Here is a 13,526-nt window from a genome sequence, read left to right as displayed (position 1 = left end):
CTTTGTCACGTTATTTAATCTATATATTATATTATTTAAATAGTATAACAATTTAGGGACCAATTTGCAAAAAAAAATTTGGGGACCAACTTCAAAAAATAAAATTTAATGACCATTCATAAAATTAAACATTTTTAATATAAATAAGTTTTTGGAAATATGCTATGCTAGTACCCTTTTGTTTGTCTTAGAACTAAGATAATTCCTTATTATTTAATTAATACTGTTTTACTACCAAGACTCAGTGATGGCCACCAAGACTCAGTCGACACGTGGTCCCAACCCACAACAAAGGTCAAAATTCCTGATGAAGAAGTGATTTGATGGAAATTAAATGCTATCCATACATTTACTAATATTGATCTTAAAAGAGAAAACTAATCTTTTCTTTATTGTTGTCTTGTTTTGACTATTATTCTTATAACAAGTTTTCAAAGAAAAAAGTTTGGCAGAAACTGAACACATGGAGCTTTTTTCTTCAAGGTAGGAGGATGGTCTCATATCATTTATATGGACTGGAGTGACATATAATTAAATTAATTTTATATGCGTAAACTTGTCCTACTCTACTTTGATTATTCTTTAAAATTAGTAAATGTATCAGTCAACATTTATGTGATACTAATTAATTAGAAAGACTAGTCAATAGTCAATGGTCAATACTTGCTTTGGCTATAGTGTAGTTGATTGGAACTTGCCTGAATGGTTAATGGTAAAGAAATTGGCATTGTTGGTGAAATAATATTGTTGGTGTAGAAAAGCCTTCTCTGCTTCTCTGACCAGTCTGTGTTGTGTACCAAAGGGAAAGCGAAGATCTTCTCTACAAGATTTTCCATGGGTAACCTTCTTTATCTTATGATCATCCCCTTCTTATTGTTCCTTACAACTACCCATGCAAAATCAAATCATCATTGTCCACCTTCTTCTTGTGATAATATCATCAACATAACTAGTCCTTTCCGACTTAACACCGATCCAAAACACTGTGGCTACTCCCCTTTTGAGCTTTCTTGCGAGAACAATCTTACTGTTTTACACTTTAAGTCTGTCAAATACTTTGTGAGGTCAATCAATTATGCCAATTACACCATTAGAATTGTGGACTCCAATCTTAACAAAACCAATTGCTGCTCTATCCCAAATAACAATCTGGACAAAGATTCGTTCAATGGTTTCATCTCTCACAGCTACTTGTTCACAAATTTTTTGAAACTAACAAAGAAAATAGTTTTGCTGAAATGTGAGAGTCGAGTAAATTCCTCTGATTATATAGACACCGCTCCTTGCAACATTGGTGGTTCTTTAGCCTCCCAATATTCTGAAACCAAAACTACTACTACTGATCTTCATGGTTCTTCTTCGTCTCCTTATTATTATTATGTGGTCGATGGTGGCTTTAAGATTTCTGATATGGCGATTGGGTGCCGCACGGAGCGAAGGACCTTCGTATTGAATCAGACAGTGGTGAATGGGAGGACTACTTCTTATGTGGACATTCACAACCAGCTTGCTTATGGCTTTGAACTTTCCTGGCAGAACTCACTTCTCGCTGACGATAGGGATCGCTGCTTCATCAACGATTCCAACGATTTGCGGTGTGGTAAGTAGTTCTTCTTCGCTTTCTATTGAATGAACTACTTCAACTTTCTTCTGATCAACTAATGTTGAATTCATATTGGATGATTGCAGATTCGTGGGATTCAGAATTATTATGTAACAATTCTTTCTTCCGCACTTGTTATAAAATTGTTTTTAATTAATATGTAGTGTTTTAGAACTTAATGTTTCATCACATATATTTTTCTGATATTCATTTTTTTCTTGCAGGGACTTTCTTGGCCACAATGATCTGTTTAACATTTGGGCTGGGTACGTAATTAAAAGAGCTCTTACTTTTAGAAATCTATAATGGAAAGTTTATTTTATTTAATAGAACAACTTAACTAATTTAAAAAGAATTAATATTTGAAAAATATGATTCATTCACAAAACATTTAAAACATAAATCAATAGAAATTTATTTTTTGGTTGATAAAACTTTTTAAATGTATTAATTTATTTTAATATATATTTTAATTTTTACAAATATTTAAAATAAATAAACATAAACATATTAAAAAAGAAATAAACCAAAACATTCTCTATAATTTAAAAATAAAAAATAAAAAATGTTAAACTAAGAATTCGTTAAATACAACACTTTTTATAAATAAAAATATGGTATATTTTAGTTTTAAAATTAAATATTTTTTAACAAAAAATATCTATTTCAATATAATAAAATATTGAAAAAAAATCAAAATTAAAACTATAATTTAAAATTGTATATGATCAAATTTTAATTATTTGATTTAAAAAAATTTAAAGCCAACAAAATTTATATATATATAAATATATATTATATAATTAACGACTTGAGTAATTAAAATAAGTAATTTCTTATTGAAATAAAAATTAAACATCAAAATAAGAAAATATGTTTATTTATTATTTATTTCACTATTACATACACGTTTGGATAAACAAAATATGTCAAATTACAAAAAAAAAAACTTAAGCACATAAATTTTTTCTGTTGTAGTTTTGAAAATATAATTGATAAAATGATTTAAATACTTTAATATGAAATTTTAAAATATGTGATGATAAATTATTATGGCTCATTTATTACTTTTTATTTTATTTTATTTAGATGAATTTATTATTTTTGATTTATTTACCTTATTTAGATAGTTTTAAAACTAACGGTGTTAGAAAACAATAAAAAAATGTTAAATCTAACGGAAAACAAAAATTTCAATTAAACTCACATTTATAATATATAAAGATATGTGTTATTATAATAGGAACCTTATTTTCAACCTATTGGTAGAAATTTTATTTGTTTTTGGCACGTGGACAAATTGTAGCCCCAATTTTTTTATATGGCGGTGTATATTGTAGTTATAGAGGATCTTTTACAAATTTTTAAGAAATTATGAATAATTTTAGGTGCCAAAATTAAGATTCAAATAGTTTGTTGCACACATGTTTGTTTTGTTTTTTTATGCGCGCATGAAAAAAGCTATTTGAATTCTAATATTGGCATCATAAATTATTCATAATTTTTAAATAATTTGTGAGAGGTCTTCTATAATTATAATATATACCATCATATAAAAAAATGAAATTACAACTTAAACTATGGGATGGGGCATATTATTAGTGGTCCCTTTGGTAGATCTCTTCCCAATGCTCTTGCCCTGAATGTCAAGACCCTTTTCCCAAAATGAAAAGACTATTTCAATTTTTTTTCTAAGCTTCAATCCTCTTAGATCTTTTCATAAACTTAGTATAAAACTTTTAAGTACTTAGTATAAGATGAATTCTTAGGTGAAATCAACCCGATGCATAATTATGAACTAAAGTCAAAAGTTTATTTTGGCAAATGCAGCAGCACATGCAGGACTAAAATTTATATTGGGGACTCCATTTGTAGTTGCTTTTTTAATCTATAAATGGCGAAGGCGTCATTTATCAATGTATAATTCTATTGAGGAGTTTCTTCATACACAAAATAACCTCATTCCTATAAGATACTCATTCAGAGAGATAAAAAAGATGACCCAAAATTTCAAGAACAAATTAGGTGAAGGAGGTTATGGTTCTGTATTCAAAGGAAAGCTTCGTAGTGGTCGTATTGTTGCAGTTAAGATATTGAGTAAATCCAAAGGAAATGGGCAAGACTTTATCAATGAAATTGCTACAATTGGAAGAATTCATCATGTTAATGTTGTTCATTTGATAGGCTTTTGTGTCCACTCCTCAAAGCATGCTCTTGTGTATGATTTCATGGCTAATGGATCTTTGGAAAAATATATATTTTCTCAAGAAGGAGGAGTTATCTCCTTAAGTTGCAAGCAAATTTTTGAAATTTCACTTGGCGTGGCACGTGGAATTGAGTACATGCACCAAGGATGTTACATGCAAATTTTACACTTTGATATTAAACCCCACAACATTCTCTTGGATGAAAATTTTATTCCAAAAGTTTCTGATTTTGGGTTAGCAAGATTGTGCCCATTAGAAAATAATAACTTGTCCCTAACTGCAGCAAGAGGAACCTTAGGATACATAGCACCAGAGCTATTTTACAAAAATATTGGAGGAGTTTCTAATAAAGCTGATGTGTATAGTTTTGGAATGTTACTGATGGAAATGGCAGGTAAAAGAAAAAATATAGACGCACTTGCAGAAAATACTAGCCAGATTTACTTTCCTTCATGGGCACATGATCAATTAAGCCATGGAAAAAATGTAGACGTAGCAACAACAGATATAGATGGGGAGATTTCAAAAATTATAAAGAAGATGATTATAGTAGCATTATGGTGTATACAACTAAAGCCAAGCGATCGCCCTACAATGAACAAAGTCATAGAATTGCTTGAAGGAGAAATTGAATGTCTACAAATGCCTCCTAAGCCTTCCTTATGTGAACTAGAGAAGCCGATTAAGCATGTTCAAGAAACATTGTATTCAGTTCAGTCAACAATACCATCATTAACACTCCCAAGATAAGTTCAAATCTACATCCAAACGCTTGGCGTTTGCAGCCTTTGCACTTTTTTTGTTTTAAATTTTTATAGATTTTGTTGGTTTTTTTCTTTTGCTATGTCAAAATATTATTGCAAGCTTGGAAGACAAAAATCAATTTTTTATTGGTAATTTGTGTGAATAAATAATAGATTGAGTAGTTAAATTAATATTTCAAATAGAAACAATCAGTCATAATACATTTTTTTTTTATGATTTATTTTTTCTAATGTGTAAGTATATTTTGTTTTCTTGATTTAACTCTGATTCCTAGGATAGAGATCAATTCTTATATGAATATCATTTGATGTATATAAAATTCTATATTTAAACATAATTTAATAGAATTTCATTTTCATAAAAAAATGATATCTCATATATATATGCCATTATTATTTTGTTTTAGTAACATTAAGATATTCTAGTATAAAGTGTAGTGACACTTGAAATGCCACTATTATTCTTTTTAGCAATATTTGGAAAATGTCACTAATTACACTTCAAATGTCACTAAATTACTCAGTAAAAATTAGATACAATAGCCACTTTTAGGTAAGCCCTTTCTTTTTTATCTACAATTTTTAAGTCTTAGTATAATACCTACTATTTCAATCAATATCCCTATTATACCCCTCTAGTCCTACGATTTAAACACCCTCGTCTTCCTCTCCTCAAACAGTCACAGCTCACAGTAGTTCGACGGCTCCGACAATCCTCTACCACTCCGACCACCATTAGCTGCATTCATTACATAGCTAGAAAAATCTAGCCATATTCCTAACTTTCATCTTCTTCCTCCACTAAATCAGATCTGAACTCCCCCCCCCCCCCCCCCCCCTTCCACTACTTTCTCCATTCCGACCCTAACTTCCTTCAAGCTTCCCCACTCTCCAGCACAAGGATTTCGACGGTGCTCCACCACTTCAGCGCCTCCATCGAACCAACTCTTTTCATTGACAATCTCTAGCGCCTTAATTGAACTAGATTTCTCTTTCATTTTCTTCTTCCACGACAAAGCCAAGCTCCTCTATTTTTGCACCAATTTCCAAGCCATTTTGGATGCTTGCTTTGTTTTTGCTATCACCTAGTTTATCTTGTAGTGAGGTATGAAAAAGAGGTTTGTTTAATATATTGCACTCCATTTGTTTAATGAAAGTCCTCATTAAACATCAAAAGAATAATTTCCCCACTTATCTAGTGTTTTCATTACTTGTGTTTGTTTTGAAGAAAGTACTCATTGATGCTCATTTGTTTCTTTAAATATGTATGTTGGTCTTGTATTATGTGTATGGGAATGTATAGGAGTAGTACTACTCATTGTGTCTTTGATGAAAAGAAAAATACCAATAGATAAATTGGTGATTATATCACACTTGTCCAATATTTCCTCTAGTTATGAATTTGCAATGTAAGCTCCCTTGTTAGGGACAACACTAGATTAGCTTGAACAATCAGTAATGAATAATGCAACATCTTTGCCAGTCAAATGTTTATTAGAGACCTGTTTCAGTAAGACACCAGTGATGAGAGACAACATGCTTCTCAATTTTACAATGCATGAATCAAACCAGAGTTTTAAGATTTAATACATAAATATAGTTAGTTGCAATAGATGACTGTGTATTTACCATTTTTATTCATACTATTGAACATAAAAACATATTAATATGACTTCCAAATTGATTTTTGATAATACATTAATTACTTCTTGGATTAGTAGAATGATAATTTATGAAAATCAACACTCACATTAAGAAGTATAGCTGAAAAATATAAACTACAATAGTTCCATCATTGATATGTATTGTTCCACATGTATAGATTTCTATATATGTTATATTTATCATATTGTAACAGCTGGAACTTCTTAATAAAATTCCCATTTAATACTTGAAACAAAAAAGAGAAAACAAGATGCACACTGCCTTGACAAATAAAATTACATAAAAACACTTTTGCAAATGAGAAATATGATGATGAAAATTTTGAAATAATGAAGGAATTTTTTTTCTTCAGAACTATACAACATTTGTTCAAAAAGTAAAATTATATCAACAAACTAAAAACAAATTGATTCCCTGAAACCAAATCCTCAGCCAACCCTTTTGTTAGCTTTACATAAGTTTACACACATATATATATGCCGAACACAATAACAACTCAAGTCCATCCATGAATAAAAATGAAAAAAGAAGAACCCAATTTTCTTATTTCTTATTGAAAATGCCAAATATGGACTTGATTGCATTGATGGCATTCTCATTGATGAATGATTCATCAAATATTTTTAGCAATGGGTCAAATTCCTCAGTTGCTCTTAGGTTTGAGTAATGTGTTATATTCTCCTACTATTATATAAATGATCCACTAACAAGGCTTTCCATGTAGTGAATTCCTAGTAAAAGATAAAAACTAGGACATTATATTATGATTTATAGCTTAAATTTATAGTTTAAAGAGGCGTGGTTTAGATTTTAAGCCTAGTGGTTTAAATTTTAAGCCTTGTGGTTTAAATTTTAAATTGTTTTGGTTTAGATTTTAAACGTTATGCTTTATAGTTTAAAGAGACGTGGTTTAGATTTTAAGCGTAGTGGTTTAAATTTTAAGTCTTGTGGTTTAAATTTTAAAGAGTTTTGGTTTAGATTTTGAAGGTTATGCTATATAATTTAAATTTATAGTTTAAAGAGACGTTGTTTAGATTTTAAGCATAGTGGTTTAAATTTTAAGACTTATGGTTTAAATTTTAAAGAGTCATGGTTTAAATTTTAAGTCTTGTAGTTTAAATTTTGAAAATTAATGGTTTAAATTTGAAGCCTTGCGGTATAAATTTTAAAGAGTTTTGATTTAGATTTTAAACATTATGCTTTAAAGTTTAAGGGTTGTGTTTTAGATTTTTAGCCAAGTGATTTACATTTTAAGCTTTGTAGTTTACATTTTGAAGAGTTATGATTTAGATTTTAAGCCTTGATGTTTAACTTTTAAAGGGTCGTGGTTTAGATTTTAAGCTCTCAAGAAACTCGCAATCCAGCAAGGAGGGCCTCATATTCAACCTCATTGTTCGAGGCGTCAAACCCAAATCTTAGGGCATTGTGAATCATGTGCCCCTCAGGTGATACCAAGATTAGTCTTACTCCGGCACTATTTTAGTTGGATGACCTGTCCACATACAACTTTCATAGTGGCCCAAAAGAAAGAGATTTCCCGGGCACTTTAGTTATTCCAGTGCACTCTGTGATAAAGTCTGCCAATGTTAGTCCTTTGATGGCAGTCCTCGGATGGTATGATATGTCGAATTGACTAAGCTCAATTTCCTATTTAAAGAGTCTCCCAGAGGACTCTAGCTTTTGGAGGACTTGTCTTAAAGGCTGGCTAGTGAGCCCTTTGATGGGATGTGCTTTGAAGTAGGGCCTGAGCTTCCTTTAAGCTATCATCAGACAAAAGTTCAGCTTCTCCATGAGCGAATATCTACACTTCACTCTGAGGAGTAATAGATCGGATGCTGGGAGCGGTTGTCCTTCCATATCAATGCGGCACTGATGGCATGCTCCGAGACGGCCAGGCAGAGGAGTAAGGGTTCTCCGTCTACTGGATTTGATAATATCAGAGGATTGGCCATGTGTGCCTTAAGCTTTTGGAAACTTGCTCACATTCCTTCGTCCATTTGAATCGCTAACCTCCTAAGAGGATGCTAAATAAAAGGATGCACTTGTCAGTGGCCTTTGATACAAAACGACTGAGGGCCGCTATCCGATTACTCACGCTTTGTACATCTTTGTGCTTTCTGGGGGACAGCATCTCTGCAGTGCCTTGATCTTTTCAGAGTTTGCTTCGATTCCTTGGGAACTCACAATAAATACCAAAAACTTTCCCAAGGCCACACCAAATGTATATTTATGAGGATTCAGCTTCATCTCGAACCTGCAGAGGACTGAGAAAACTTTCTCTAGGTCTGTCATGTGTGCCTGGAGGTCTTGGACTTAACCAACATGTCGTCTACATATTCCTCCATATTTCAACCAAGTTGGTTCTTGAACATCTTGTTAACTAGCCTTTGATAAGTGGTCCCTGCATTTTTCAGACCAAACAACATCACTTTGTAATAGTAAACGCCTTAATTTGTTAAGAAGTTGGTGTGCTCCTGGTACGCAACATTCATGGAAATTCGATTATAACCATAATACGCGTCCATAAACGTCAATAGCTTATATCCGGTGGTGGCGTTCACCATCTGATCGATCCTCAGTTTGAAAGTGCAGACTTCCCAAAGGTCGAGCCACATATACACTTTTGTAGGCAAACTTCGACTCTCACTGCATCAACTTTTCCTTACCCTTACCTACAACATGTAACACCCTAATTTCTCATAGATTACCGAGAACACAACTATAATGACCCAACTACTCTAGACTTTTGGACTATTAACGAAAACTATACATAAACACTAATCCTTAATAAAACTTTACAAGTGAAAAGACCATAACTTTATTAAGAAACTTGTAAAAATAAAAGTTAAACTTACATAAAATATCAAGTAGGATATGGGATCCCATTGTTTTAAAATCAAAACATGACATAGTTAAAAAGAGATTTACATAATAAAATGCAGAAAAATACATGTAAAAACCATAAGAAACAAAACTACATCCTCGAATTGAAACGCTCGGCTCTTGAATCCATTCCGCCTCAATACACATTCTCCAAGCTTCCAAGAACCTTTCCCGCCACTAAGACTATTTTCCTGCACATATAAACAAAAAGGAGTGAGCCTAATGCCCAGCAAGGAAAAATCTAACGCATAGTCCATATACATAAATTTCATAAAAACATAACATAACACTTATATCACATACATACTATAATGGCCATTATTACTTGGGGTCCCATAGACTAAACAAGTCATATGCCCAATAGATTAGTGGGGTCTTTCTAGCTAAGCAAGTCATATGCCCATAACCTATTTGGGGCTTGTTAGTCATATAGGTCATATGCCCAAGTCTACAATCATACTTAACATAACATATTTCATAACATAAAATCATAAGATAACATATAAAAGCATATAACATATAAATTCTATCCTATTTTCCTTACCAAAATTACCGGGATATGAGGACAGAGTTGGGACTTTGGAACACTCCAAAACTTATGTGCAAGTTCTTAGATTTCCTAACCAAAATAAAGAATAAGATTAGAAGGCTGAGTAGAAGACTATGAGAACTTAAATAAAATAATACCAATGAACTACAGTGTGGAAATACCTTGAAGACTTGTAAGACCAATCTAAACCTTGAACCGAAATGCTATAAAACCTTACTTCCCAAGTGTTTGATAAGCTTATGATGATCAAGCTTATGATTCCCAACCCAAGTGTTTACACTCTCACACTCACCTAGCAACTTGCAGCCTCTGAACTTAGAGTAAAAGATGAATAATGGTGGGGTACTAGGTCCTATTTATAGAGTTTAGGAATGAAAAGATCTCATTTAACTTGAATAAAAATAATGGCTTTTTAAGTGAAAATAATTTGAATTATCGTTCAGCAGAGGCTGAAGACTCGTTCAGAAAGGTGCTGGAATTATCAAGAGGTTGAAGGTTTGAATGGAAAATGATTTCAAAAACTTTCAAATTATGCTGAGAGGGGCGATATATCGCCTGGGCCAGTATGCCTGAGGCAATCGCGCATCGTTTCGTGTTTTTCGTATCTTCGTGCTGCGATATATCGCCCCCTATAGTTGCGATATATCGGCATACGCTGATTATTTAAACACTAAATTACACATTTCTAGCTTAATTTAAATTGAGTAAACGGCCTTGACTAAGCCCTCTAACGTTTTCAAAGCTGCTGACTGACCTTAGGGTATTCAAATAAATTTAATCCTCAAAATACTTAATCATAAATAAACCCATACATAACATGTGCTCTTATCTAATTGGTTCTTATCTAAACCTTATAGTATAATAAATATTATCCTCAATATCAGTCATATTAATCAAACCTTAGGTTAAAATTAATATTCCTAAACTATAGGTTAAACTCAAAAAATCTACAAGTACTACTATGAGTGTCCAAATAAATCCCGGTCTGAGCCAAAAATCCACAGTCATAAAGATAATGCTATTATTACTATTATACTACTATCTAACTTAGCTAAGTAAAGTTCTTGGACTCTACAACAATGTTGGGTCATAATAATAAATATTGCTATTTTATTGAATAAAAACTTGAAAATAAATAAATACATGGATCCATGGTTTTACAAAAATAAAATAATTGTCTTTACATAAAAATGAGCAACATTTAAATAAAACTTTAAAAATAGCTTTCTTTAATAAAAAAAATAAATAAATAGGCCCGCTTGATCTTCCTCGACTATATGGTCCCCACGAGTACATCACGAAGCTCTTAGGTTTCACTCGCCACCGGCCTTTCTATCCTTAATTTTCTGCACAAAAACATCATAAGGAGTGAGCTTCTAAGCCCAATAAGGAAAATACAAACAAAAGTTAGTCATATAATCAAACATAACATAAATTCACTAGAGCCATACAAAAACAACACTCTATGTCATATTATAGCTTAGGTCATAATTCTAAATCATAATCTAAGTCATAAATTTTAAATCATACTCTAAGTCATAAGTCATAGGTCATAAGTCATAGGTCATAAGTCATAGATCATAGGTCATAAGTCATAGATCATAAGTCATACTCATAATCATAACTATAGGTCATAGGCCATAAATCATAATCATAACTATAGGTCATAATAACAAGTCAGATATAATAAAAAGATAAGTGTTTATAAAGGGGTGGCAATTACGCCTTGAACAAAAGTCCATCATACACCGGACATCACTTAGGTCCGTCATAAAGTTTTGGCAACTGAGCCTACCGGACATAGTCTGTCATACATCATTAGACACCTTAGGTCCAGACACACTTACCCATTTATTGTACCTAAAATTTTAGATCATACAAACATAAACTACATAAAAAACTACATAAACTAAGTCATAATACTAAACTACCTAATTTTCCTTACCAAAAACTGGAATATTAGAGACAAGAACTGGATTGGAACTCCTAAAACCAAACATAAGAAACCATAAGTTTCTAAAGAAATGAAGTTGAAGAGAAGATCTAAACCATCGATATAAGAACTTACCAGAAACCTTATGTTTCAAAGGAATTGAACACCTGACCAAAAGTCACTATCACAAGTTAGGATTTGAAGAAAAAATGAAAGAATAATAGAAACTATAGTGAACTAAACTTGAATATAATGAATACCTTGGATAGCTTAGAACCTCGATCTATACGTCGAACACCGTAATCACACAACAACTTACTTCCCAAGTGTTTATAAAAGCTTTAGATTTGAAAGCTTTAACCCTAAAACCCTAGTGTTTCTCTCTAGAATAATCTTAGCAGCTTGAAGGCTCTGAACTGTGCTTGAATGATGAATAAAATGGTTTAGTGAAGGGTCCTATTTATAGAATTCAAGGGGTGAAACTAACACCCATTTCAATGAATAAATAAATGATTAAAAATGAATAAATTTGAATTATCTATTCAACAGATGCCCAGAACTCGGTCAAAAATGTTCAGGAACGAGTCAAGGTTGTTGAGGGTTGTTTCTAGTTCAGAATTATATGAACAACTCAAATATGGCCACTGGAGCTGATATAACGCCTAGGGTAGGCGATATATCACCCCTACCATGATTTCGAGGGTTCGTGGTTTCGTTTGTGCGAAGTCGACGTGTTTTCTGTATCAATCATAGGCGATATATCGGCCCCTATAGCTGGGATATATCGGCCCCTATAGCTGGGATATATCGGCATATGTTGATATTTCAAACACGTTTTTGCACATTTCAGGATAATATTAAATTGATTAAAAACTACTTTGACTGAGTAAAACATGATCCTAACACATAATGGAAGGTTCTGGAGCTTCTAGATCTTTCTTCTAATTAAAATATTCATAAAAAATACTTAAATCCTTAATAAACATGCTTGTGACAAGTGTCACGCTCTTAATTATTCTATCTAAACCTTAGGTTATAATAAATAATATTCTTAGGACCAACTATATTAATCAAACCTTATGTTAAAATTAATATTTTTAAACCATAGGTTAAACTTACAAAATCCATAACTATTTCTATGAGTTTCTAACTAAATCCCGACTTGAACCAATATCCACGAAAACTAAAATTCTACAGCTATTACTGCTACTACTACTACTGTTGCTGCTACTACTACTACTGTCTAGCTAAGTAAAATTACGGGACACTAAAATTCTCCCCTACTTAAAAGAATTTTGTCCTCGAAATTTACTTACCAAACATCTCGGGATACTGCTCCCTTATATATTCCTCCAATTCCCATGTGGCCTCTCTTTCTATACTATTGCTCCACAAGATTTTATCCATAGGGATACTTTTGGACCTTAACTCCTTAGTTCTCCACTCTAGAACGCGTACTGGCCGTTCTTCATAACTGAAATCTTGTTTTAACTCTAAAGCCTCATAATCGAGCACATGGGATAGATCTAATATATATTTTCTGAATATTGATACATGAAAAATGTTATGCGTTTCAGCTAATGATGGCGGTAAAGCCAACCCATCTGCTACATGCCCTACTTTGTCCAATATCTCAAAAGGACCTATAAACCTCGGGCTTAACTTTCCTTTCTTTCCAAAACGCATAATTCCCTTCATCAGAGAAACTTTAAGAAAGACTTGATCACCTACAAAAAACTCAACAGTCCTCCTCTTAGCGTCGGCATAGCTCTTCTGGTGAGTTTGAGCGACAATCATTCGTTGTCTTATCTTTTCTACTGCCTCAGTTGCTTCTCTTACAGCCTCAGGTCCTAAATATCATCTTTCACCAACCTCGTCCTAATGAAGTGGTGATCGACATTTTCGTCCATATAACATCTCA

General features: G+C 32.3%; 1 protein-coding gene across 1 annotated transcript; it reads left to right on the top strand.

Annotated features, from left to right (window-relative positions):
* Positions 1 to 739: 739 nt before the first annotated feature.
* LOC133834492 (rust resistance kinase Lr10-like) lies at positions 740 to 4,773 on the top strand. The gene is made up of 4 exons (XM_062264123.1): positions 740 to 1,600; positions 1,690 to 1,713; positions 1,828 to 1,869; positions 3,434 to 4,773. The coding sequence occupies exons 1-4, from the start codon at positions 835 to 837 to the stop codon at positions 4,558 to 4,560; spliced, it is 1,959 nt and encodes a 652-aa protein (XP_062120107.1). The 5' UTR covers positions 740 to 834; the 3' UTR covers positions 4,561 to 4,773.
* The last annotated feature ends 8,753 nt before the right edge of the window (positions 4,774 to 13,526 follow it).

This window comes from Humulus lupulus, chromosome 5, assembly GCF_963169125.1.
Source record: "Humulus lupulus chromosome 5, drHumLupu1.1, whole genome shotgun sequence".
Classification (NCBI taxonomy): Eukaryota; Viridiplantae; Streptophyta; class Magnoliopsida; order Rosales; family Cannabaceae; genus Humulus; species Humulus lupulus.
This window is presented reverse-complemented; position numbering and strand designations above follow the sequence as displayed.

Excerpts from the sequence above, each read along its gene's own strand:
- LOC133834492 (XM_062264123.1), top strand. The coding sequence starts at position 835 with ATGGGTAACCTTCTTTATCTTATGATCATCCCCTTCTTATTGTTCCTT. Across the intron at positions 1,601-1,689 it reads TTCCAACGATTTGCGGTGTG|ATTCGTGGGATTCAGAATTA; the intron begins GTAAGTAGTTCT and ends GGATGATTGCAG. Across the intron at positions 1,714-1,827 it reads GTGGGATTCAGAATTATTAT|GGACTTTCTTGGCCACAATG; the intron begins GTAACAATTCTT and ends TTTTTCTTGCAG.